This window comes from Geotrypetes seraphini, chromosome 14, assembly GCF_902459505.1.
Source record: "Geotrypetes seraphini chromosome 14, aGeoSer1.1, whole genome shotgun sequence".
Classification (NCBI taxonomy): Eukaryota; Metazoa; Chordata; class Amphibia; order Gymnophiona; family Dermophiidae; genus Geotrypetes; species Geotrypetes seraphini.
In genome coordinates this window covers 65,457,624-65,482,694 of record NC_047097.1, presented here as the reverse complement: position 1 = coordinate 65,482,694, position 25,071 = coordinate 65,457,624, and the positions used below count along the sequence as shown (strand labels likewise).

Genomic DNA, 25,071 nt, shown 5'->3' with positions numbered 1-25,071 from the left:
CGACAGAGTGTAGTGGTCAATGGAGATCGCCCTGAGGAAAGGGACGCTATCAGTGGTGTGCCTCAAGGTTCTGGATTTTATTTAACTAAAAATCTGGTAACCGCAATATTATCCCCAATAGTACAATCTAGATTCTTCTTTGTGATTCAATTTAACCTGCTACTTGTTCCAGTTCTTGGTGAGAATTCCTGCTTTCTATTTGCAGTAGGCATGCGTTGCTTACCTCAGAAATTTATTAAGATCCCCATGCTTCATGTACTCAAAGACCATGATGAGCGGGTCTCCATCTGCGCAGACGCCATAGAACTTAACAATGTGGTCATGTTGCAGATTGGTGAGGAGTTCGGCCTCCCTCTGAAAATCTTTGCAGGCAGCCAGAGTTGGATCTTTCAAAGCCTGAAATGGATTGACAAAGTTTAAGCAGCGAAAGAAAGCTGATGAATCACAGAAAATGTGCTTTCCAGGAGTAGATAATGTAGATCTCGATATTGCTTTTATTGCAGTCTTCAGGTCACACAAATGGTTTCAGGTAAGAAGCACCCAGATTTCAGGCCTGATTCTATAAATGGTCAATCTAGTACATGGCTGAGAAAGAAACCAAGTGGAGAGTGGAGATAAATACAAATAAACACTGAGTACATAGATAGATATTTGAAGCAATGCCCTTTGTTTTGGTGGCCTGACATGGTCCGTGATTTTCCAGTGGATTTGACTGTAATTGCCTACTTCGTGAACTTTCACTTTGTACGAGTGTAAGCCTGGTTTTAGAGTGTGTGCTTCGAGTACAACAGCGCCATCTAGTGGACTAACCATCACGCCCCTGAGGCAAGCTTCCATTTGGAGGCCGAAACACGGACTGTGCCAGGTCACCAAGACAAAGGACATTGTTTCACGTATCTATATACAGTATATGTACATGGTGTTTATTTGTATTTATATAAATAAATTGTGTTATTTCCAAGGCTGATGTGTACTGTCCCACTCCCCACTTAGTTTGCTTCTCAGTTTTGCACTGTGTGGGGTAGTTTGACCTAGTTTTCTGTGCTTTTCAATCAACTGCATGGTGACATTTATAGAATCATGTCCAGCGAGTAACTAAGCAATCTTAGATATTGCAAGGATCCTAGAGGTAGGTGCTGGTATATTAGGCCAGGTTTTACTTAGCTTAATTTTTCAACGCCTACATCAGAGGCCTATGTCAACCACGCCTATCCTCTACCACCTAACCACGCCTTCTTTTTGGGTAGGCATCATTAGGCATCACAGGGCGCCTTGACTTGTATGTCGCTAGGCGTCGTGTCATATTCTACGCGTAACTCAAATTAACAATTAAAATAATTGGGGGTTTTAATGGTGTGATGAATTACCAACACCATTTAACCCATTAGAAAAAACAATTCTATACTGCTACATTAGTCTGAGGCTTTTTCTCCCTCTTTTGGGGTGCATGCTGGGTTTGAAGAGGGGAGTATCTCGGCGCCTCGATCACACAACATTTTGACTCATTATAGGAACATATTATATGTTGTGCGTCATATAATTTGTTTAAAAAAATGACTACAACTACGAATAAAAATCTCCTACAAGGTGATTTTCCTAGAACCAAACAGGCAACTTTCTGTACTTTTAGGTATAAAGATTTTCTCCCAATCAGCACATGGTACCATTCTGTTTTAATTACCTAGCCTTGAGAATAAAATCTGACCGGGAATATTTAGATGGATGATAGCGGCCTTGTGCAGATGGGAAAGCATCCATCCTTATCTTGTTCAGCCTATTAGTTTTAGTTTTAATATCTTCATAATGTTGATCCAACATCTTTCAAGAAAATAGCTTTTTTCCCCCCCTTTTCTGATATTAAGTCTTGATGTGATATTTCAAGGGACAATGAATTTTAAGTTTAATATACTGCCATTTCTGCAAGATAATGGGAAAAAAAAGAGGGGGGGGGGGAATCACATCATGACTTTTGATTTATGGGAGGTGCTGAGGAAAGTATTCCCAAATGTGGCTTGGAAGACTAACATCTGCTACATTAAAAAAAAGGCTTCCTCCATTGGTCAAGGAAAGCACTATTTTGATCTGAATATGAAAATATCAATGTTTACAGAAACGTTTATTCTCTTTATAGAAGGAAATCTTTCCAAATGCATAACTGTAGAAGGAGCACTTAACTCCCTCTTTTACAAAGAAACATAGAAATAGAAACATAGAAGATGATGAAACATAGAAACATAGAAGATGACGGCAGAAAAGGGCTACAGCCCATCAAGTCTGCCCACTCTGCTTACCCACCCCCTGTCTATGCCCTAATGACCCAATTTCCTTATCTTGACCCTCGTAGGGATCCCACATGGGTATCCCATTTATTCTTAAAGTCTGGCACGGCCCCATCTAGTCTGCCCACCCCAATGACCCTCCCCTACCTTTCTCTGTGAATAGATCCCATGTGTCTATCCCATTTGGCCTTAAAATCAGGCACGCTGCTGGCCTCAATCACCTGAAGTGGAAGACTATTCCAGCGATCAACCACCCTTTCAGTGAAAAAGAATTTCCTGGTGTCCCCGTGCAGTTTCCCGCCCCTAATTTTCCACGGATGCCACCTTGTTGCCGCAGGACCATTGAAAAAGAAGATATCGTGCATGTTATCCTTTGGGCGCGTTAGCGGTTAGCACAGGCGTTGATTTAGTGCGAGCTAAATTCGCGCTAAAACACTTAGCACGCCTTTGTAAAAGAGGGCCTAAGTGTAGCTATTTTGAGGGCGTGTTCATGGGTCTGAAGTCACAGAAAATTATCCATTCAAATTCCAAGAAGAGGCCGTAGTACTGACTCACTTGGGAGAACAAAACATACAGAGATGCTCCAGCCCTGAATATATTTTTCCCACCGTCTTGTAGGTATTTTACGAAAGCTCTGCATTTAGCGAGACTTTTCTTAACGGTACTGCAAATTTTAAGTCCATATCTTGACTTGGGTATTTATTTTTCAAGGAGGATCAAGTATTTCATATCAAATTTAATGATGGTTTTTTAATCACGAATTGATAATAAGTGTGACTGGGGGGCTGACAGGTCTTTATCTGTCATCCATCATTTCTTTTACTATGCGAAACTGAGCTTGTATTCTACAATATATAAATGTATATTATATTTTATATATATATATATAATATATAATTTTTAGCATTCATTACCATATTTCACCATATATACACCACCCCACATGATAGGCCACCTCATTGTATAGGCCGCAGCAAATGCCAATATATGTTTTAAAACCGGTAGATAAGCCACCCCTTGGAATTAGCCGCGGCTTATCTTACCGGTACCTTTTTAAATCATCCCCCCTTAAATACCTCCCTCACTGGACAGCTGCCAGCTGCCTCCTCCAATCTCGCGGGCAGCGGTGCAGGGCAGGAGCAATCTTTTAGGCATCTAGCCTGGCCCCGTGCCGCTTCATGAATGGATGCTGTCAGTTCTCACGAGACTCGGGAGGGGCCAGGCTGAACACCGAAAATATTGCTTCTGCCCTGCACCGCTGGTCGCAAGATTGGAGGAGGCAGCTGGCATCTGAGGTTTGTGTGCTGGGAGCAGGGTGATGCTGGTGGTGGTGGTGGTGGTGGTGGTGGGGGGGGGTGATGATTCTTAAGATAGGCCGCCCCAGTTAAGCAAGTCGCACTCACTAGGCCGATTTGCAAAATCAATGTATAGGCCATGGCCTATGTATGGGGAAATACGGTAGATGGTTTTGACACATGTAAGTTGTTTGAACACTGATTTGATGCACACCCCAACCAGTGGCGTAGTAAGGGAGACAATGAAATAAAAATTATTGCTATCACAATTATTGCTATGAAATACATAGGGATAATTTTCACGCTGCCTGCTATGGGACAAAGACTATGCATTCTTTTTACCATGGAAATGGCACCAATTCTCCAGCTGAATGTCAATACACATAATTATACTTCAAAAATTGTTGTGAGAATAAAATATTCACAGTAATGTGCATCAGTTTTGTCTACAAGCAGATTTTTGCAGGAGAGATTTTAAAATGCCATCTATAAAAGTATTTTCCTACCCTTATGTGACAGAGTGTACGAAACCCTGCCACTTCCCCTGCGTGACACTGCTGCTCAGACTCAGAATAAACCTCAGGAAAACCCAGCACTCTCCCTCCTGGCTAATTTGTCTCACAACCATAGCAGCACTGAGATAGAGTTTATCCCAGGGAGGGGGGGAGGGGAAAAAAGTAGGAAACCAGGAAGTGACTCAGGGGAACTTAAAAGGCCGAGCCAGAGACAGGAGGAGAAGAGGTGTGCTAGAGGGAACCTAGGAGCTGGAGAAGCTGCTTGGAAGGGCTTGGCATGGACAGAGTTTATAGGAGGTAAGACTCTACTGCATTTAAAAACCCTGCCTTTGTTCAGTGCCTGCTAAGACCTGGGACCAAATGCTACCTAGCTGTTTCCTGCACCTAAAATAAAGACTGTTTGGGGCGTGTTAAGACCTAAGGAGACTGGGACTTGTGTTTGGGAAAAGATTGGGGAAAAGCCTACTTGGTTTCTTGGAAGAAACAGCTACTGTTTAATTAAAGTTTTTCTTGAATGCCCAGAGTGTGGTCTGTCTGTTCATGCAACCCTTCTCTGGGACACGCTGCCCACCTCTATCACACCTTGCTATAAAGAGACCCCTGGGCATGCCTCCTCTCAAAGTGGTATAAAGTACATACATTGTGGAATACCATGCTTCAGGAATATGCAGTGGCGCCGTAAAGGTGAGGGGCGCCCGGGGCGGTGTTGCCCCTCCCCCTTGCCTTCTCCCTGATCTTTTTGGCACTCCCTCTGACATCACTTCTTAGGCGCGAGTCCCAGAAGTAACATCAGAGAGAGCGCCAAACAGGTACGGGGGAAGGCAAGGAGAGGAGTGGGGAGCGAGAGGGTGGGGAACGCGTGAACGGGGTGTGAGTGGGCAGGCAGGGGAGCGAGTGAGTGGGCGGACAGGAGGAGGGGAGCCTCTGCCCCCTTAAGAAGACCGCGCCCGGGGCGGACTGCAACCCCCGCATCCCCTTCCTACACCACTGGGGATGTGCATTCATTAGCACACGTTGGGGGTCAGTGGCTTAGTGAAGGCGAGAGGTGCCCAGGCAGATGGTGCCTGACATTGCCTCACCGTTTGACCAAGCAGTGACGTCAGAAGGGTGTTGAGGCCGGCACAAGCAAGAGGTGGAAGATGCTGCTCATGACAGCCAACACTTCAAGAGGTACCTGAAGGGGGCAGAGCGGAGGAGAGGCACCCTCACCAAGATGGCACCCAGGGTGAAACGCAACCTCTGCCTCCTTTACCTGCCACTGGTTGGGGTGTGCATAAAACCAGTCTTCAATTGGTGTCAAAACCGTCTAATGAATGCTATAAATTGTCATTAAAATTAAAAATTTTAAAAACGTCAATGAAAAATGAGGGAAAACCCCCAAATTTAACAAAAAATAACCTAAATGTTTCCCGGTGCACATCCCTATCTTGCAAAACTTTAGTCATAATGCAGGGAATTCTATAAATGGTACTCAGAAATCGATGCCAGAAAAGAAATTTGGTGCTAAGCATAATTCTATAAAGGGCACTCTCGCCCTTTTGAATTATACGCTCTTAGGGCTCCTTTTACTAAGCTGTGCTAGCGGTTTTAGCACTCTAGATGCTAACGCCTCCATTGAGCTGGCGTTAGTTTTTGGTAGCGTGGGGTTAGCGCGTGCAGCAATATAGCGTGGGCTAAAAACGCTAGCACACCTTAGTAAAAGGAGCCCTTAGAGTTATGCACCTTGCAGTATACGAGAATATCGTAGAATAGGGCACAACCAGATGTTTATGTTTATTTGTATTTATATACCGCTCTTCTTTATAACATCAGTGTGGTGCACATCAGTTTAAAAAGGAAAAGAACATCACATAATCATGATACAAGAATAGAAAGAAAAAAAAAAAAAAGAGAAAGAGATCATTTAATTGCTATATTGAGAGATGCCTAATTGAGACTTAAAACTAAAGAGCGACTAAAATGGTTAAAAGGCTGGAGGAGTTGCCGTACAGTGAGAGATTGGAGAAACTGGGCCTCTTCTCCCTTGAAAAGAAGAGACTGAGAGGGGACATGATCAAAACATTCAAGATAATGAAGGGAATAGACTCGGTAGATAAAGACAGGTTGTTCACCCTCTCCAAGGTAAAGAGAACGAGAGGGCACTCTCTAAAGTTAAAAGGGGATAGATTCCGTACAAACGTAAGGAAGTTCTTCTTTACCCAGAGAGTGGTAGAAAACTGAAACAATCTTCCAGAGTCTGTCATAGGGGAAAACACTCTCCAGGGATTCAAGACAAGTTCCTGATAAACCAGAACGTATGCAGGTAAGGCTAGACTCAATTAGGACAGTGGTCTTTGACCTAAGGGCCGCCGCGGGAGCAGACTGTTGGGCACAATTGACCACTGGTCCGGCCCAGCAGCGGAAATTCTTATGTTCTTAAATCATAAAAGAAATTAAAAACATGTTTAATGGGAAAAAAAACCCCCCAAAAACTAAGAAGGAAATGCCAATCCAGATAGGTAAGTTTTTTTTAGTTTGGCTCTAAATATAATATAAGTAAGTTCACTGTGAAGTTCACTAGGAAGTGAGTTCCACAAGAAAGGTAATGATGCAAAAAAAAATGCAGAATTATGAGTTGACTTACGTTTGACCAAGTGAATTGATGCCACTGTCAATCTATTTAAAGTTGACGACTTCAATGATCATGAAGGTTTATACGGGACAAGAAGTTTCTCAAGATAGTCAGGATGCCCATTGTTTAACACTTTAAAAGTCAAGGTTAATGCTTTAAACATCAGCCTGAATTTTATTGGTAGCCAGTGATATTCCTTAAATAATGAGGTCACATGATTGTATCTACGAATGTTTGTAATAACTCTAATTGCAATTTCTTAATGGAGGCTTGAGGAAGTACTGTTTACATGGCATTACAGTAATCTAATTTTGATGTAACCAACCCATATACGAGAGATTCACAACAAGGAGTGTCTATATACAATGTGCCTTTCCCACACTGTTTCCCTGTTCCTTGTTATAAAATTACAAATTTTTCAAGTGCTAGTCTCTTACTTTGACTGCAACAAGCATCTTTTCCTTGGTGGGACTCAGGTTGTAGCATTCAGCTAAGAATACTTTTCCAAATGCACCTTCTCCCAGTTCTCTTTTCAGGACTATGTCTCGTCTCTTAATGTGTTGAACATCTGTGAGAAAAAAAAACACAAAAAAAACATCAAGAAATGTTACTTCAGAAACTGCATTTAGGAAAGCAGAAATATTTATGTTGATGCATACTACATCTATTAACCATGTATTCTCCCTGGAAATGCCCAGGCCAACTCTTGTTGTAAACCACCTAGAACTGAAAGGTATTGACGGGAGAGAAGACACCAATGTGATGTAATGTAATGCATTCCACTGTATATAATCAAGGCAGTGTTAACCAGGTAAGTGCCGGAAAGAGGGATATTCATTGGTGCTAACTGGATGGTGAGGACAAGAGGATAGTCCTTCCTTAGATACACACAAACTTAATTGGAGAATCACATAAGGTGGATTACAGCATCCTGCTGCTCTGGTGAATCGCTCTGTTTGTAGATCACTGCCTACCGTTTTTCATTCTCACGCCTGATGAAGACACATTATGTATGTGTCGAAACATTGGCCATGCCGAGCTGAGCTGTAATCCGTCTTACGTGATTCTGCAATAAAGTTTGTGTGTTCCTAAGGAAGGACTGTCCTCTCGTCCTCACTTTTTTCTGCTTGTGCATCTACTGTGTGGGGTACGACTTTCCTATTTCTTTTTGTTTGCTAACCAGTTAGTGCCATGGAGTTTGTTTTCTGACCACCTCAACACTATCTGGCCAGTGATCAGGAAGTCAGAGGTTATGACTGGGCAGAGCCAAAGGCAGTCTCGTTATTGCCCATATTCAAAATGTTAACAGAACAATAAACCGGCTAAAGGTGCCCTTTAATTACACCGTATAAAGCACTAATGCGCACTTAGGCCCTGATTCTATAAAGTTTGCCTAAAGTTAGGTGTTGAGATCAGCACCGTTTCTACAAAACTTAGGTGCCCACTATAGAATCACGCTCGGTGTCACCTAAGTGTACTTAGGCAGCACTCAGCATCCTAACATTTAGGAGTCCCCAGTTTATGCCAGGGTTTTCTGTGCCTGAATATGGGTACCAATATCAGAGATTAACAGTACCTGATTCACAGAGTTGCCTGACAAAAAAACGACCATGATCCATCCCTAACCACACCCAATTTTAGTGTAAGTGCTTTGGGCTAAGCGCCTACTTTTTATAGAATCACATCTTGTCCAGTTAAGGCCGAGTGTGAGGTATTGAGTGCCAGTATTAGTACTGATTTTGCCTATTTACTCAATTAAAGTAGGTGCCAATATTGGCACTTAATTTTAGGAATTAATATAGGAAAAAGACTTACCGCAAAATATGTTAAAGTGTTTTGCAGTAATCTTGCTGTCAGCCTGTGTTAATCACATGCTATTAGCTAGGTATTTGGGGCCTGGTTTGGCCACTGTTGGAAACAGAATATTGGGCTTGATTGACCTTCGGTCTGTCCCAGTATGGCATCACTTATGATCTTATGTGAGCCAAGCATAGGATAATCAAGCTATTGTGACATCACTGATGAATTTGTCTCTTAGGCATTGGTGGAATGAGGCATTATGACATCACAATCTCAGCTCTGGAATGTTGCTATTATTTGGATTTCTGCCAGGAACTTAGGACCTGGGTTGACCACTGTTTGATGGACTTTCGGTCTGGCCCAGTATGGCATCACTTATGATCTTATGTGAGCCAAGCATAGGATAATCAAGCTATTGTGACATCACTGATGAATTTGTCTCTTAGGCATTGGTGGAATGAGGCATTATGACATCACAATCTCAGCTCTGGAATGTTGCTATTATTTGGATTTCTGCCAGGAACTTAGGACCTGGGTTGACCACTGTTTGATGGACCTTCGGTCTGGCCCAGTATGGCAATTCTTATGTTTTTTTTTGTTTATTTGTTTTTTGGGGAAGGGTTAATTTTTTTAGAGTGGGTATGTCATTGCAAGGAATGGATGTGAAAGCTTGATCCAGCTAGCATGTTTGCATTGACACATGCTAACTGGATAATGCAGATTCAATGCAGAGCACTTAAGGGCCTGATTCTATAAATGGCACCCAACTCATAGGTGCCATTGAGACTGGTTGCCCACTATCCACTAAGCACCATTTACAGAATCACCCTAGTGATACCTAAGTAGTCTTGGACACCGATAGGTGTTGAAAAGTTAGATGCACTCCCATTTAGTTCAGGTTTTTCTTGGCCTAAATAACGGCACCTAAGTCAAACCAAACACAAAATCTGCCCCACACCTGTCCCTAACAATGTCTATTCACTGGTAGGTGCCTAGTGTTGACACCTACCAAGTTAAGTGCCTGCCAGCTAATTAATTTTTAATGGAATTTTAATTTAATCACAGTCGTCATTGTTCCCAACAGACAGTAGCTTCTGCGTGCTTTAATATAGTCTTTCAAGATGACACATATACAAAAAAGAGCGAACGGGGTGAAAATAATGAGGATTTGTTACAAGGTTGTTTCCTACCAGTATTAATTCTCTGGTCTCAACCAGCAAGTTTGCTCCAACCTACCTGACCTTGGGTTTGAGTTGAACGTGCTCCCGTTGGGCTACATAGAACCCTAATCTCGGCATTGACACCTGAGGCTGGCTGCCGCATTTCTCCCTCCACTTCAATGTTAAAGCATTATCTAATATGGTCAATTTAAAATGTCAAAGTCAAAACAAAGCAGACCTCTGGATCATCGTAATTTGGCTGGCTGCTGGAACACAGGGTGACTAATCTCTTATAATGCATTATGCCAATGTTGGATACAGTTTTCCACCAAACTCAATTTAATATACCACTTCTATTGAATAAAGCCAAAAATAGTATAACTAATAAAAAGAGGTAACAGATGGGAAAAACAGTGTCCTTCTGTTTTTCATCAAATTAAGTACAGTAATTAGAAACACACATTTAAGTTTAGAGATGCTGTCTTCAGCAGTCCTGCTTGGTTTATAAGGAGTGATGTGGTATAAAGATTGTGGAATTAATGGACCTTGTAATTATAAACACATTGGCAAAGAATGTCCATTGGCCTTTTAATTAATTGTTCAGTGGGCAAAATATATTATATAAATGTAATAAAACTATATATGACAGGCAACATATCATTGATCCCTGAAAATCTAAAGCTAGAACTTGGGCCAACAATTCATGTCTGCCTAGTCAAACTATACCTTTGAGGTCATACATCTTTTAAATGTAGGGGCCCTTTTCCGAAATGTGCTAGGCTGCTAATGTATGACTTAGAGTGGACAGGTTTCAGCTATTAACATGCTGCATTTACTCTGTGCTAGTCTAGTAACAGACAGTTACCGTGGGATCGCTTAACACCCCCTAAATCAGTGGCTCTCAACCCTGTCCTGGAGGACCACCAGCCTGTCAGGTTTTCAGGGCATCTCTAATGAATCTGCATGGGGCAGATTTGCATGCCTTGGTCCTAAATGGTCTCACCGGACCGATAACAGAAGTAGAAGTCATGGTTCCACTGGGAACGAGTGATCACAATGTAATCAACTTTAAACTTGACATCGGGAAAGGGAAACATACCAAAACCTTAACCACCACCTTAAACTTTAAAAAGGGTAAATACGATTGCATGAGAGCCATGGTAACAAAACGACTCGAGAAGATGGTGGACAAACTTGAAACAGTAGATCAGGCATGGTGCCTATTGAAAAATACTATTGCAGAAGCACAAGATCTCTACATTCCGAGGATTTCCAAAGATCGGAGAACTAAAGGCAAAGGAGAACCGGCATGGCTTACCATACAGGTGAAGGAAGCCATAAAAGAAAAGAAGGACTCTTTCAGAAAATGGAAATGCACGAAGACAACCGAAGCCTGGAACAAACATAAAGATGAACAGAAGAAATGTCACAAGGCGGTGAGGGATGCAAAACATGACTATGAGGAAAAAATAGCCCGGGAGGCTAAAAACTTCAAGCCCTTCTTTAGATACGTGAAAGGGAAAAAACCTGCAAAAGAGGCAGTGGGACCCCTGGATGACAAGGGAAGAAAAGGGTACATCAAGGAAGATAAACAAATCGCAGACAAACTAAATTCCTTCTTTGCGTCCGTCTTTACGAAGGAGGACACCTCAACAATACCTGAAGCGGAGAAACTGTTTACAGGAGAAATAGAGGACAGCCTCACCACAGTTGAAGTGAACTTAGATCAGATATACTACCAGATCGACAAACTTAAAAGTGACAAATCCCCTGGACCGGATGAAATTCACCCAAGAGTCTTGAAGGAATTGAAGGTTGAAATCGGAGAGTTACTGCAAAAACTTGCAAACCTGTCAATCAGAACTGGTCAAATACCAGACGACTGGAGGAAAGCGAACATCACGCCAATCTTCAAAAAAGGATCGAGAGGAGAACCGGGCAACTATAGACCTGTGAGTCTTACGTCTGTCCCCGGCAAGATGATTGAATCACTGATCAAGGATAGCATAGTTCAGCACTTGGACACACACGACTTGATGAAACCCAGTCAACATGGATTCAGGAAAGGGAAATCGTGTTTGACGAATTTACTCCAATTCTTTGAGACCGTGAACAAGCAAATTGATAGTGGAAAGCCGGTGGACATAATATACTTGGACTTCCAGAAAGCATTTGACAAAGTTCCACATGAAAGACTTCTCAGGAAACTACAAAGCCATGGCATAGAGGGAGATATACAAAGATGGATAGGCAAATGGCTGGAAAATAGGAAGCAGAGAGTGGGCATAAATGGGAAGTTCTCCGACTGGGAGAAAGTGACTAGTGGTGTACCCCAGGGCTCGGTACTTGGGCCGATCCTTTTTAATATTTATATCAATGACCTGGAAAACGGAACATCCAGTGAGATCATCAAGTTTGCAGACGACACAAAACTCTGCCGGGAAATCAGATCGCAGGAGGACAGTGAGGAACTCCAGAGCGATTTGTGTCGGTTAGAAAACTGGGCGGAGAAATGGCAGATGAAGTTCAATGTGGAGAAATGCAAGGTAATGCATTTAGGCAGTAAAAATAAGGAATACGAGTACAGAATGTCAGGTGCAACTCTGGGAAAAAGTGAACAAGAAAGGGATCTGGGTGTACTGATAGATAGGACCCTGAAGCCGTCGGCACAATGCGCTGCAGTGGCAAATAAGGCAAATAGAATGTTGGGCATGATAAAGAAAGGAATCTCGAGTAGATCGGAGAAAGTTATAATGCCGCTTTATAGGGCAATGGTCAGACCACACTTGGAATACTGCGTCCAACATTGGTCTCCCTACCTAAAGAAGGATATAAAACTGCTGGAGAGGGTGCAGAGGCGAGCAACTAAACTAGTGAAGGGTATGGAGAAACTGGAATATGAGGATCGACTTAAAACACTGGGATTGTTCTCCCTTGAGAAAAGGAGACTGCGTGGGGATATGATCGAGACCTTCAAAATACTGAAAGGAATCGACAAAATAGAGCAGAGAAGATTATTTACATTGTCCAATTTGACACGGACAAGAGGACATGAAATGAAGCTAAGGGGGGACAAGTTCAGGAATAATGTCAGAAAGTTCTGCTTCACACAGAGAGTGGTTGACATCTGGAATACTCTCCCAGGGGAGATTATTGCAGAATCGACAGTCCTAGGCTTCAAGGGCAAACTAGATGCATATCTCCTTGAGAGAGGCATATAGAGATATGGTTGGCTATAGGGTAAGCCAGGTGTATACCTGGCAGGGCCTCCGCGTGTGCGGATCACCGGACTTGATGGACCGAAGGTCTGATCCGGAGATGGCGCTTCTTATGTTCTTATGTTCTTATGCCTGTCACCTCCATTATATGCAAATCTCTCTCATGTATATTCATTAGAGCTATTCCAAAAACCCAACCGGCTTATGGCCCTCGAGGACAGAGTTGGGAACTGCTGTCCTAAATAGAAAGAGCTAAGTGGGTCTGTGTTAACTGCTACTTCAATTACATGTTAAGGGAACTTTTAATGTGGGACCTTTATTAAAAATATAGGTAATGCCCCCAATAGGTGCTACATTAAATTTGCAGCTATTATAGGGTTAATTCCTGTGTTAAGCTACAGCTGGCACAGTGAATGGCTGTGCTGCTCCGATAGAAGGGAGGGAGGGAGAGAGGCACATTGGGTCACAGAAGAGAGGGAGAGGGATGCATTGGGACATGGGAGGGAGGGGTGCATTGAGACAAGGAAGGAAGGGAGGGAGCATGAACTAGAGACAAAGGAGGGAGGAGGGTTGAATTTGGGACACAGAATGGAGAGAGGGGATGTGTTGAGATACAGAAGGGAGCGAAGGGGCACAAGCTTGGAACAAAGACTGGAAGGAAGGAGGGAGGGGGCACTAACTTGGGACACAGAAGGGAGGGAGGGCATGAACTTGGGACATAGGATGGAAGGATGGGGGAAAGAGATGCTGAGGTGGGGGAGGGAATAGAAAGGGAGAATTGTCAAGCATGGGTGTGAGTGAGAGGAAAAGATATGGTGTACATGGGGAAAAGAAGAAAGAGGAGAATTGTTAGGCATAGGGAGAGAGTTGGACATGGTAGTGGGAGAGGAGTGAGGTAGAGAGAGATGAGAGGGAGAAATGTTGGATGTGGTGGTGGAGAGGGAACAGTGGGACAGATGGAAAGGGATGCGAGAGGGAGGAATGTTAGACATGGTGGTGGAGAGAATGGAGGAAGAGATGTGGGAATGAGCTGGAGAGGGGTGACTGAAGGATAAATGTTGGGCATGGGGCTGGTGGGCAGGGGCGAAAGATGCTGCACACAGTCCGAGGGATAAGAGAGGGAGAAATGTTGGATGTGGCAGTAGAGGAGGTGGAAGAGATGTACCCTGGATCCCTCTCTCTCTCTTTCCCCACTCCCTTTGCAGCAAGGGAGGGAATGAGAGAGAGATAGTGGACAGTGAGAGAGAGGGAGATGTTGCACATGTGGGTGGAGGAGAGAGGAAGAAATGCTGTGCGGTAGTGGGGAGGAGAAAAAGAGTGTGCTTTGTATAGTTTCATTTTGTGGTTACCATTCTGTATTGTTAATAAGATTATATTGTGTATATGAAAAATGAATGGAAGAAATGGCTGAAATGGATGAAAAGTGTAGCGTTTTAGTTCCCTGTATTTTGTAATTTTTTTTAAATTTAAATTATGTAATGCCGCCTTGATTATGGATAAGGTAGGATAACAAAATTTTAATGAACTTGGATAAAGAATTAGTACTATTATAATGGGGTGGGGTCTAGGGAGGAGCCTGGGGAAGAGCTTGGGCAGGGATGGGGCGGAGAATGGGCAGGTCTGGGGTGGGGTCTAGGTTGGGCCTCCCCCCAAACAATAAAGTGTTCCGCTGCCTATGATTTGAGTGACGTGGGACCAGCGCCGTTCTTTCAGGCGCCAGCTGATTCCGGCGTTGTTTTGAGAACCCGGGCCAAAACGTTGTGACTATTCTGTTTGTTTTTGGTGTAACGACATAAAGGGATCCTTCTACTAAAGTTTAATGTGTCTATTTCCTTTAGCTTGCGCTCTATGTTAAGAAGCCTAGAGGTGTCAAATGGGCTTCTTGGCATTTTAGCCCATGCTAGGCGTTAGTAGAAGGGCACAGTCCTTATGTTGCTGAAAATGACAGCCCATCCCTGTCTAAAACTGAGAAATAGAGAATGACACGGTGACAAAATTCATCACCGTTCTCGTCCCCGCGGTTAACCGCGGGAAACTATCTTCATGACATTCTTTAAGGAGAGAGGGAAGAATCAGAGTATGAATGGCCACAACCACTGACCCACAAGCTTTGCTTTGAAGAATTCTGGTGTAGAAGGATTGAGGTTGAGATAGACACTACAGAATGACAGTCTCTGGTATCCAGAGCAGATATTGTGATGTCATAATGCCTCATTCCACTGCCTAAGAGCCAATCACATCAGTGATGTCACAATGGCTTCATTATCCTTGGCTCCCATAAGAATCAGAGTATGAATGGCCACAACCACTGACCCAAAAGCTTTGCTTTGAAGAATGCTGGTGTAGAAGGACTGAGGTTGAAACAGACACTACAGAATGACAGTCTCTGGTATCCAGAGCAGATATTGTGATGTCATAATGCCTCATTCCACCAGTGCCTAAGAGCCAATCACATCAGTGATGTCACAATGGCTTCATTATCCTTGGCTCATATAAGAATCAGAGTATGAATGGCCACAACCACTGCTTTGACGAATGCTGGTGTAGAAGGACTGAGGTTGAAACAGACACTACAGAATGACAGTCTCTGGTATCCAGAGCAGATATTGTGATGTCATAATGCCTCATTCCACCAGTGCCTAAGAGCCAATCACATCAGTGATGACACAATGGCTTCATTATCCTTGGCTCCCATAAGAATCAGAGTATGAATGGCCACAACCACTGACCCTCAAGCTTTGCTTTGAAGAGTGCTGGTGTAGAAGGACTGTGGTTGAAACAGACAATACAGAATGACAGTCTCTGGTATCCAGAGCAGATATTGTGATGTCATAATGCCTCATTCCACCAGTGCCTAAGAGCCAATCACATCAGTGAAGTCATAATGGTTTCATTATCCTTGGCTCACATAAGAATCAGAGTATGAATGGCCACAACCACTGACCCGCAAGCTTTGCTTTGAAGAATGCTGGTGTAGAAGGACCGAGGTTGAAATAGACACTAGAAAATGACATGGGATTATTTCCTGCAGTTATCCGCGGGGACAGGAACGGTGATGAATTTTGTCACCGTGTCATTCTCTATTGAGAAACTCCCTCTTTTAAGTATAAGCAGAAGAAGGTTGACTGCTTTTCTCAAGGTTGGAACATGATTGAAAAATAAATAAATAAATAAAGGAACCTAAGTTGACATGCTTGGCAGTACAGAGCTCTAGGCTATACATCATGTCATCCCAACGCATTCTGCTATTTATAGTCTCATCATCCTTCGTAACAGGAAGTAGTTGTGCACATTTTGTCAGCATGTCTTGTGTGGTGCAGCGTTCTCTCTCTGTTAGAAATTCACGATGCTTCCTCTTTGTGTTTCTGATTATTTTTTTTGCCTGCATCTCAGAATAAACCTACTTACCTTGAGTGAAAACCTATTAGCCTTTTAATAAACCTCGGAGATTTATTTCTTTTCTTTAGAGCTTGAAAAATTTACATTGCAGAGTTGAAAGCGCCCTGGTGGGCAGCCTGATACATTGCAGTTTACTTTTGTTTTATTTTTGTTGTAAAAGTTAAATCTTTGCTAATCGCATAAAGTCTAAGGAAGAGGGGATATATATGACTTCCCCTGCTCAGTGAGGCTAATAAACAGCCAGTATTTTTCTTCTGGTGACACCGCAGATAGCATATTACGTAACATTTTTCTCTGGTGGGTCTGTCACCTCTTACCTATGCCTGGTAGATATCTTATCGGCCGAAACACGGCCCATGAGGGGTCCATTAGACCTTTTTTATGATCCTTGTGGACAAGGTTCTTAAGACGTTTGGCAGAAATAAAAGGAAAGTCAGGAACATTGTGTTTTCCACAGTTTGTTTTCATTTGGCTTCTCGTAACAGAGGATTCTATATTAACTTCTTTAAAACCTCAGCTCTCTTTTGGCTGAGACCTGTAAGTGTGGCCTTGCTCAGAAGTAAGGAAAACTCTCTTCTTAAACAGAGAGGCAGAGAAATTTCCCTATACTCTAAACTCCTTTTGAATTTTAGCCCTCTCTTGTGCTACTGATTTCAAAATGTTTTAATGACTACATGTCTTGCCGTAAGAAACCGAAAACTTTTTATCTGATATCTCCTATTTCCAAGCAGAAGGACATTCTGAAGACAGAGTTGGGGAGAAGCCAGGAGTTATGCCAAGTGCCGGCAACATTCAGTGTCAGTACCCGCATAGCTAAGTGATCAAGCAAGACAGCACAAAAGGCTGTGGCAACCCATTTTGCATATAGAGCTGCAATGGGCAGGAGTGAGTGGGATCACTCTTGCCTCAATCACCAGCAGGGCAGGATTAACCAATAGGCATGTGCCTAGAGCCCAAAATGGTCAGGGGGGGCCCGATGAAGGAGGGCATCAAGATTGGTTTTTCCAAACGGCAATGGGCCCCTCCAGCAAGAATCGGCAACACGACCCCCCCGATCGGCAACATGGGCCCCACCCCGATTGGCAACGTGGCCCTCCCCCCATCGACGAAAAGTAAGACAAGCAAGCAACGCGGGTAAGAAAGGCAACGGGAGCTGTAATTGTGCAAGTGGTGCTGCTTGCCCAAAGCTTCCCTCTGACGCAGCTTCCTGTTTCCGCCTGGACACATGGTGGGTGGGGCGGGGCGGGGCAGGGGTAACCGTGTACTTGGGTGCCTAGGGGCCCTCTACAAATTAATCCTGCCCTGATCACCGGGAGCCTACTGTGCATAGAGGAGGAGAGAGATCAGAACCTTTGACCGTGGGGAAGGGAGGGAGATCAACTTAGGATGGGTCTGTGATCTTGGAGTGGGGAAGGGAAGGAGAAACTCCTTCTCTAGCATCTTCCCTTGCATATGTGCTTGCTTCTTTCTCACACACACACACAAAATCTGTTGTCCTCTCTTCCCGTCATCACCCTCCAGCCCTCTTCTCCCAATTCCTAGCTCAGCAGAGGTCTCTAGTCTCCTTTTCCTACTCCACAGTGCCATTCTCCCCACCTGCAGCTCCAGTTTCAATACCCCTTCTCACAGTTCCCAACCTTAGACTTGGGGCTCCTTTTACTAAGGCACGCTAGCGTTTTTAGCGCACGCAGGAAATTACCGCACACTACACCACGCGCTAGGCTTCTAGAACTAACGCCAGCTCAATGCAGGCGCTAAGGTCTAGCGTGCGCGGCAATGTAGCGCGTGCTATTCCACGCGTTAAAGCCCTAACGCAGTTTAGTAAAAGGAGCCCTTAGTTTTTTTCTTCATAATTCTCGTCCATATCGACAGCCTTGATGACTTCTTTCAACCCTTGCCCCAGCATCACCCCCAATCTCCTACTCTAAGAGCATAAGAATAGCCTTACTGGGTCAGACCAAAGGTTCATCAAGTCCAATAGCCCGTTCTCACGGAGGACAATCCAGGTCACTCGAACCTGGCCAAAACCCAAGGAGTAGCAACATTCTATGCTACCGATTCGGAACAGGCAGTGGCTTCTCAACCCTTGTGGAGGAAAAGTCTAGAGTCTGTCCCAAGCCTTGAGCTCCTGCACCCACATCAAAGTCCAGCCTCCAGTTGCATGCTCTGTCATCAGACCCATCATCTAGCTCCTATTTAATCCAGCATCTGTTTTGAGCCTCTAGTTCCCAGCTCCAGCATCAGCCCTCAAACCTCAGATCCAGCTTCCAGTTGCCACAGAAGCATCATTGTGAACACAGTGGTGGGAACATGGCTGTTCCTCTTCCTGAGTCTGCCCTACAGGTCTCCTCTTGTGTTTCAGACTTGCCAGTTTGCCTATGGCAGAAGAGGAGAAGCAGAGAAGCAAAAGGTAAGGAACATGTTTCTGCCACTGTGAGTGTGTGATATAGTGAGGCAGAATTATGTTGAGGGACACAGTCAATGCCTTAAAGCGGTCCTAATCTTTTCCATTGAGCAAAATGTCATAGCACCATAAATCGCACAAATGTTTTTGGCTTCAATTCAAATCTGCCTTATCCGTTGTTTCAAATAAAAGAACTGTCTTCTCATTCAAATTGGTAACCAACTTGGAGCGTAACCAGAACTAATAAAGTTGCAACGACTGAAAAATATACTTTGGTTCATCACTAGAGGGCGCAACTCTCTTCTTGAAGAACTCTATACCTCTGAGTGACTTTCAAACGTGACGGTTGCAATCCTGAAGTTTGGTTACCAATTTGAATGAGAAGACAGTTCTTTTATTTGAACTCTAATATTTTTCTGACTTCCACTAATATTTAACTATTAGTACCCCAGTGACATTATAAAGAAATTATCCGTTGTTTCTGCATTAATCAGTTATTTCAAAACCTATGTTCAGACACCTGATAATATAGATTGGCAGAAAGATAATTCTGGACGCCATCTCTCTCCTACGTTTCTACAACAGAAATACAGAAAAGCCGATGTCGTGTGGCTAAGCCACAAGGCATTGAACAGCATACACTTTCTCTTTAAATATCTGCTGGCCACTCTGAAATTTAAGGAGGCAGCATCTCAGCGGACGGAGGAAGAAAAATCCTTTTGAAAATAGGAGCATGTAGGTCTAACTGGAAAAGAAAACAGCAGACTTTCCCGGTAATCGTAGAAACTAATAATGGATTCCATATGCTCATGGGTATTGCGATTTCTTCTCAAAATGACAATTTATCATTCAAGTGAAAAGTCCTACTCTGTCAAAAATGCAACAAAGCATAAGGTTGAATAGGAATGTCATTTGTTGTGTTGGTAATGTTCCAAGTGATTGTCCCCAGACGGCTCATGGTAATATGTAATTATGTATAAGCATTAGTCTTTTCTTCATCCAGCTCCAGCTTTCCCCGGACAGCTTGAAAGAAAGATGTCCACTTTCAAAAAAGATTGCATTCCTGCAATCAGCAAGATGCAGGCGTATCTCAGGAAGGGAACACCATTTTCTCTGATTTTCTTTTTTTTTTTGTCATATACTGTCGTTCGAAGTATTGTAAAAAAAACAAAAAAACAATCATGCAAATATTCAGGCAATTTATTCCAGTTAACTTGGTATGTTCAAAATGCCTGATTTATCGACTTATTTTGAATATCTGGTTCAAAATAACCATAAATTCAATTATCTTTAATCAGACGCCCAGGGAATGAGCGTTGACCTTTCAAGTGGTTTCCCTCTTGCCTCTTTCAAACTTCATTCTAGTAATTGGGATTGTTTTGTGTTTGCTAATGCAGCCAAATCAAAAGCAAAAAAAAAAAAATCCAAGGCTAAAACCCAACTAAATTCAATTCAGCTGCCATCATACTTCTGTTGACAAGTGTTGTCCTCAACAAAAATATACAACCAATGTTGATAGGAGACAACCAACACCTCCCCCCTCAACCATTTGTGTTTCTGCCGATTTGCAGTCTATGCATATGGCTATCAGCTCCCATAAGTTATAGACACAGGGGGAGAGGGGGATTCCAAACATGGAACTCAAAGTTAGGCACTTGGAACAATCCATGCTAAGATCTATTCTATGAAGGGCACTCTAGACTGAGCCTACTAAAACCTGGTGTAAATCCTGATGCCCAACCTACTCTATAACATTGTGTCTAAATTTTAGGAACACTCTTGACCCTCCATGCCCCCTTCTGGGTTGCACATGAAGCAATTTAAGTATGCTGTGTTGCAGAATAGCCAAAATCACAATATAGCCCATAAATCATGGTAAAATAATACGCAAGATTTTTGGTGGTATTATCTTACAACCTTGGCGTATTGGAACATAAAGCTGCAGTCCAATGATCCCAGGCTAGCAAAACAACTCTCTCCTGCTCAAGTTCTTCCCCCATCCCCAAAGGCTCCAGAGCCCACTGTTTCAAGGTCTCCCACATCCTATATGGTATTATTACCTGCACTTATAGTCGAGTGAGGATACCTCTAGGGGCCTAATTTTGATGATCGTTTCAGACAGGGCAGGAGTGACTGGGCATTGTTCCTGCCTTAAGACCCCCTGGACATCCAATGAGCTAAATGGTAGGCCTTTTTGATGACTCTAGAACCTTTTTGGAGCAAAGGGGTCTGGAGTTGGGAGTGGGGAGGGGGCTTGCTCTGCCAGTCTGGGAACATCAGGACCTACAATATAATTTTGAAGCCCAATACTCTTGGACTGCTGGAATAATGCTGCAAGCAGAGTTATTCTTTTACTGCAGGAAACAATGTCAAGTGCAATGCTGACCAATTGGTTTACTGCGTAGCGTGATTCTATAGCAGGGGTGGCCAATCACAGTCCTTAAGGGCCACAACCCAGTCGGGTTTTCAAGATTTCCACAATGAATATGCACGAGATTAATTAGCGTGGACTGCTTCCATTGTATGCAAATCAATCTCATGTATATTCATTGTGGGAATCTTGAAACCCCGAGGGGTTGTGACCCTCGAGGACCGTGATTGCCTACCCCTGTTCTATAGCCCAATGGTGAATAGAATATGCCAGTGTTAGTTCACTATTGTTCTAATATACGAGCAATTGATGTTATGTAGTGAAAGGGTGGAGTTGGTTCCATTTTGGGAGGTTAACTTGACAATACCATATAAATAGTGAAAGTTAGGATCCACAAATGCCTCTAGATTGTTTTGCCCCTTCTTTATTTATTTAGATTTCTATCCCATTCTCCCTAGAAGCTCAGAACGGGTTACAAATTGCCATTCACAATCGATTTGAGAACAGACTAGTCATGACAACAAATAGGTTACAGTTAGACAATTACAGATCTTATTCTAGAGTCCAGACTGGTCACGACAAAGAGTACTTGGAGAAGTAGAATGAGGAAGCTGGTCACTGATGGTTCATTTGGTGGAAGAGGAAGGTCTTTACTGCTCTATGGAAGGTCATTAGAGAGTCTAGTGACCTTATCTGTGTGGGTAACTGGTTCCATAGCTGAGGGAGGAAATGGCTGTAGGGGCGTTTACGTGCCATGCTCATCTGGAGGGATCTCCCTGCATGAATGCTGTCTTTTTTTCTGCTTTGGAGCAGAGGGGGCGGTTAGGGGTGTATGGGTGCAGCTTGGATGCTATGTAGGCTGGGATTTTTTGGTGGAATCTCTTGTGGGTCATAACCAGGGCTTTGAAGATGCAGTGCTGGAGTAATGGGGACGCGGAAACTAAGGTTGTACAGGAGTCGAATAGCCGAGTTCTGGGCTTTTTGAAGGCGTTTTAGATCTCTTGCAGTGATTCCATTGAATAAGGAGTTGCAGTAGTCTAGTCTATAGAGTACGTAGGCATAGAGCAGTTGGGCTGTCTGTTTCTGGGAGGTAGGGTTTGATCCTTCGCAGTTGGCGTAGGTAGTGAAAAGATGTGGAGGCATGGGCAGAGAGAGATAGGTGGCCGTCCGGTATTATTCCAAGACTTCATACCTGGTCTTTTGCTATTAGGGGGGTGGATTATCTGATACAAAAAGATTCATGAAGGCCCATATGTCAGCGAGATGTGGAATGGTTGTAAATACTCATAATTAATATTTTCTGCTTTTTAGTTCACTAAATGTGAATCACCCAGAAGAATCAAACATAGACAACACACATATACTCATACGATGCTGAAATGAACAGCAGGAGCAAACAGAAGAAATCCCCCCTCCCCCCTGATCAAATCCAAAAGAATACAACGGCGGAGTAGCAACTACTGAAGGTGGTCTCAAAAAAAGTATTTTATTACTGTAAGAGCATAAGACTCCGCATGAGTCATGTTTCGGCCATGAGGCCTGCCTCAGGAGTCCAATGCTGAAGTGTCACAAAGTATCTTTAGAAGCGTTATCTCTGTGAATAAGGATAATCATCTCCTATGAAGATTCTTCACATAAGGATTCAAAAGAGTCCATTTGCTTTGGGATTAAGAACTGCTTTCCTCTCAAAGAGCTGGGAGGCAAACAATTTCAAAATATATCCTAAAACAATCTAGGCAGGTGACACCTTCTAGAGTAACCAATTTATGGAGGATGAAGTGGATTCTGTGTTCTGAAAAGCTCAGGCTTCCGTAAATTGATTAGACTATAAAGTGTCTTTTGTCTCTGTATCTTTTGCTTCTCCAACCAAGGGGGTTTATAGACCACATAATACACTTCTTTACATGTTTACATGCACCTTTCCTTAACCAACGGTGGCTGGAAAATCATTTCTTTTGTTTGACAAGGCTAAAGTCAAATGCCCAGAATGGAAAAATAAAATAAAATTCTCAGAGGCACACGGCATCATACAGAGTGATCAATTTATTGAGGTAAAAGCTTTTAAGGATTAGAGTCCACGTTATTCAATGCTTGCCCATGAAACCTCCTTAGAGAGGGGATCTTTGCAGGAATAGACCAGTTTTCTCATTGCTCTTTATAGCAATAATGGGGGTTATATTTAGCTCACAGTGGTCAGCGTATGTTTAAATTCAACATTGACCTTACTACTTAGTGCCAGGCCAAGTGTTGTCAAGGACACTGAGGGCTCCTTTTACAAAAGTGCGCTAACCACGTGCTAAACGGTAACGCATACTTGTTAGTCTCTGGACGCATTAGCAGTTAGCGCCCACTAAAACGCATAGCACACCTTAGAAAAACAGGGGGTGACTATCTGAGGCTCAGGGCAGGATTAATTCGTCGAGGGCCCCTAGGCACACAAGTACACTGGGCCCCGTGCCCCACCCCACCATGCGCCCAGGCGGAAACAGGAAGCTGCGTCAGAGGGAAGCTTTGGGCAAGCAGCACCGCTTGAACAATTACAGTTCCCGTTGCCTTTCTTACCCGCGTTGCTTGCTTGTCTTACTTTCCATTGATCGGGGGGGGGGGGGGGGGAGTGGCTCACGTTGCCGATTGATGCTGGAGGGGTCTCATCGGACCCTAGGCACGTGCCTACTTGGCCTACTGATTAATCCTGCCCTGCTGAGGCTAATTGTCTTTTTTTTAATATTTATAAATTTCAAATCAAATATACAAGAATCCACTTGTTACAACAATACGGAGTAGCATTTGAAACACCCCAGGAAAACAGTTAATTAAACCATACAGTATTAACGAACAATATAGGAACAACTGAAAAAGGGAAAACCCTTATTCATTTTCAAAATAATTATTAAAACTCCTTCTTGGTGGGGAACAAGAAATCAACGAGACAAGGAGGCCTCCGTTAATTGAAACAAATCATCACATAAATCTGAAGCAAAGGCTTAACAAGACACAGGGCCTAAATTTTCTGCAGCACTTCCATATTCATTTGGAACTTTCTTTGTGTCCAAGAAGTGTCGAAGCTGTTCTGGTGCCAAAAAGACATACTTAGGGCTCCTTTTACTAAGGCGCGTTAGCGTTTTATAACGCAGGCACTAAATTACCGCATGCTACACCGCGCGGTACGCTGCTCGAATAACGCCAGCTCAATGCTAAACCCACGCTACGTGGCTAGAACTAACGCCAGCTCAATGCTAAACCCACGCTACGTGGCTAGAACTAACGCCAGCTCAATGCTAAACCCACGCTACGTGGCTAGAACTAACGCCAGCTCAATGCTAAACCCACGCTACGTGGCTAGAACTAACGCCAGCTCAATGCTAAACCCACGCTACGTGGCTAGAACTAACGCCAGCTCAATGCTAAACCCACGCTACGTGGCTAGAACTAACGCCAGCTCAATGCTAAACCCACGCTACGTGGCTAGAACTAACGCCAGCTCAATGCTAAACCCACGCTACGTGGCTAGAACTAACGCCAGCTCAATGCTAAACCCACGCTACGTGGCTATAACTAACGCCAGCTCAATGCTAAACCCACGCTACGTGGCTAGAACTAACGCCAGCTCAATGCTAAACCCACGCTACGTGGCTAGAACTAACGCCAGATCATTGCTAAACCCACGCTACGTGGCTAGAACTAACGCCAGCTCAATGCTAAACCCACGCTACGTGGCTAGAACTAACGCCAGCTCAATGCTAAACCCACGCTACGTGGCTAGAACTAACGCCAGCTCAATGCTAAACCCACGCTACGTGGCTAGAACTAACGCCAGATTAATGCTAAACCCACGCTACGTGGCTAGAACTAACGCCAGATCAATGCTAAACCCACGCTACGTGGCTAGAACTAACGCCAGCTCAATGCTAAACCCACGCTACGTGGCTAGAACTAACGCCAGATCAATGCTAAACCCACGCTACGTGGCTAGAACTAACGCCAGCTCAATGCTAAACCCACGCTACGTGGCTAGAACT

The 25,071-nt window shown here is 43.6% G+C and overlaps 1 protein-coding gene across 4 annotated transcripts in view; it reads right to left on the bottom strand.

Annotated features, from left to right (window-relative positions):
• The window catches only part of NTRK3 (neurotrophic receptor tyrosine kinase 3), a 1,004,345-nt gene that overhangs the window by 50,619 nt on the left and 928,655 nt on the right, over positions 1-25,071 (bottom strand). For all 4 annotated transcript variants that reach the window (XM_033920393.1, XM_033920395.1, XM_033920394.1 and 1 more), the window contains exons 13-14: positions 7,138-7,268; positions 224-396 (exon numbers count right to left, since the gene is read on the bottom strand). In XM_033920393.1, coding sequence (XP_033776284.1) covers positions 224-396; positions 7,138-7,268 — 304 coding nt within the window. The remainder of the gene's footprint in view (positions 1-223; positions 397-7,137; positions 7,269-25,071) is intronic.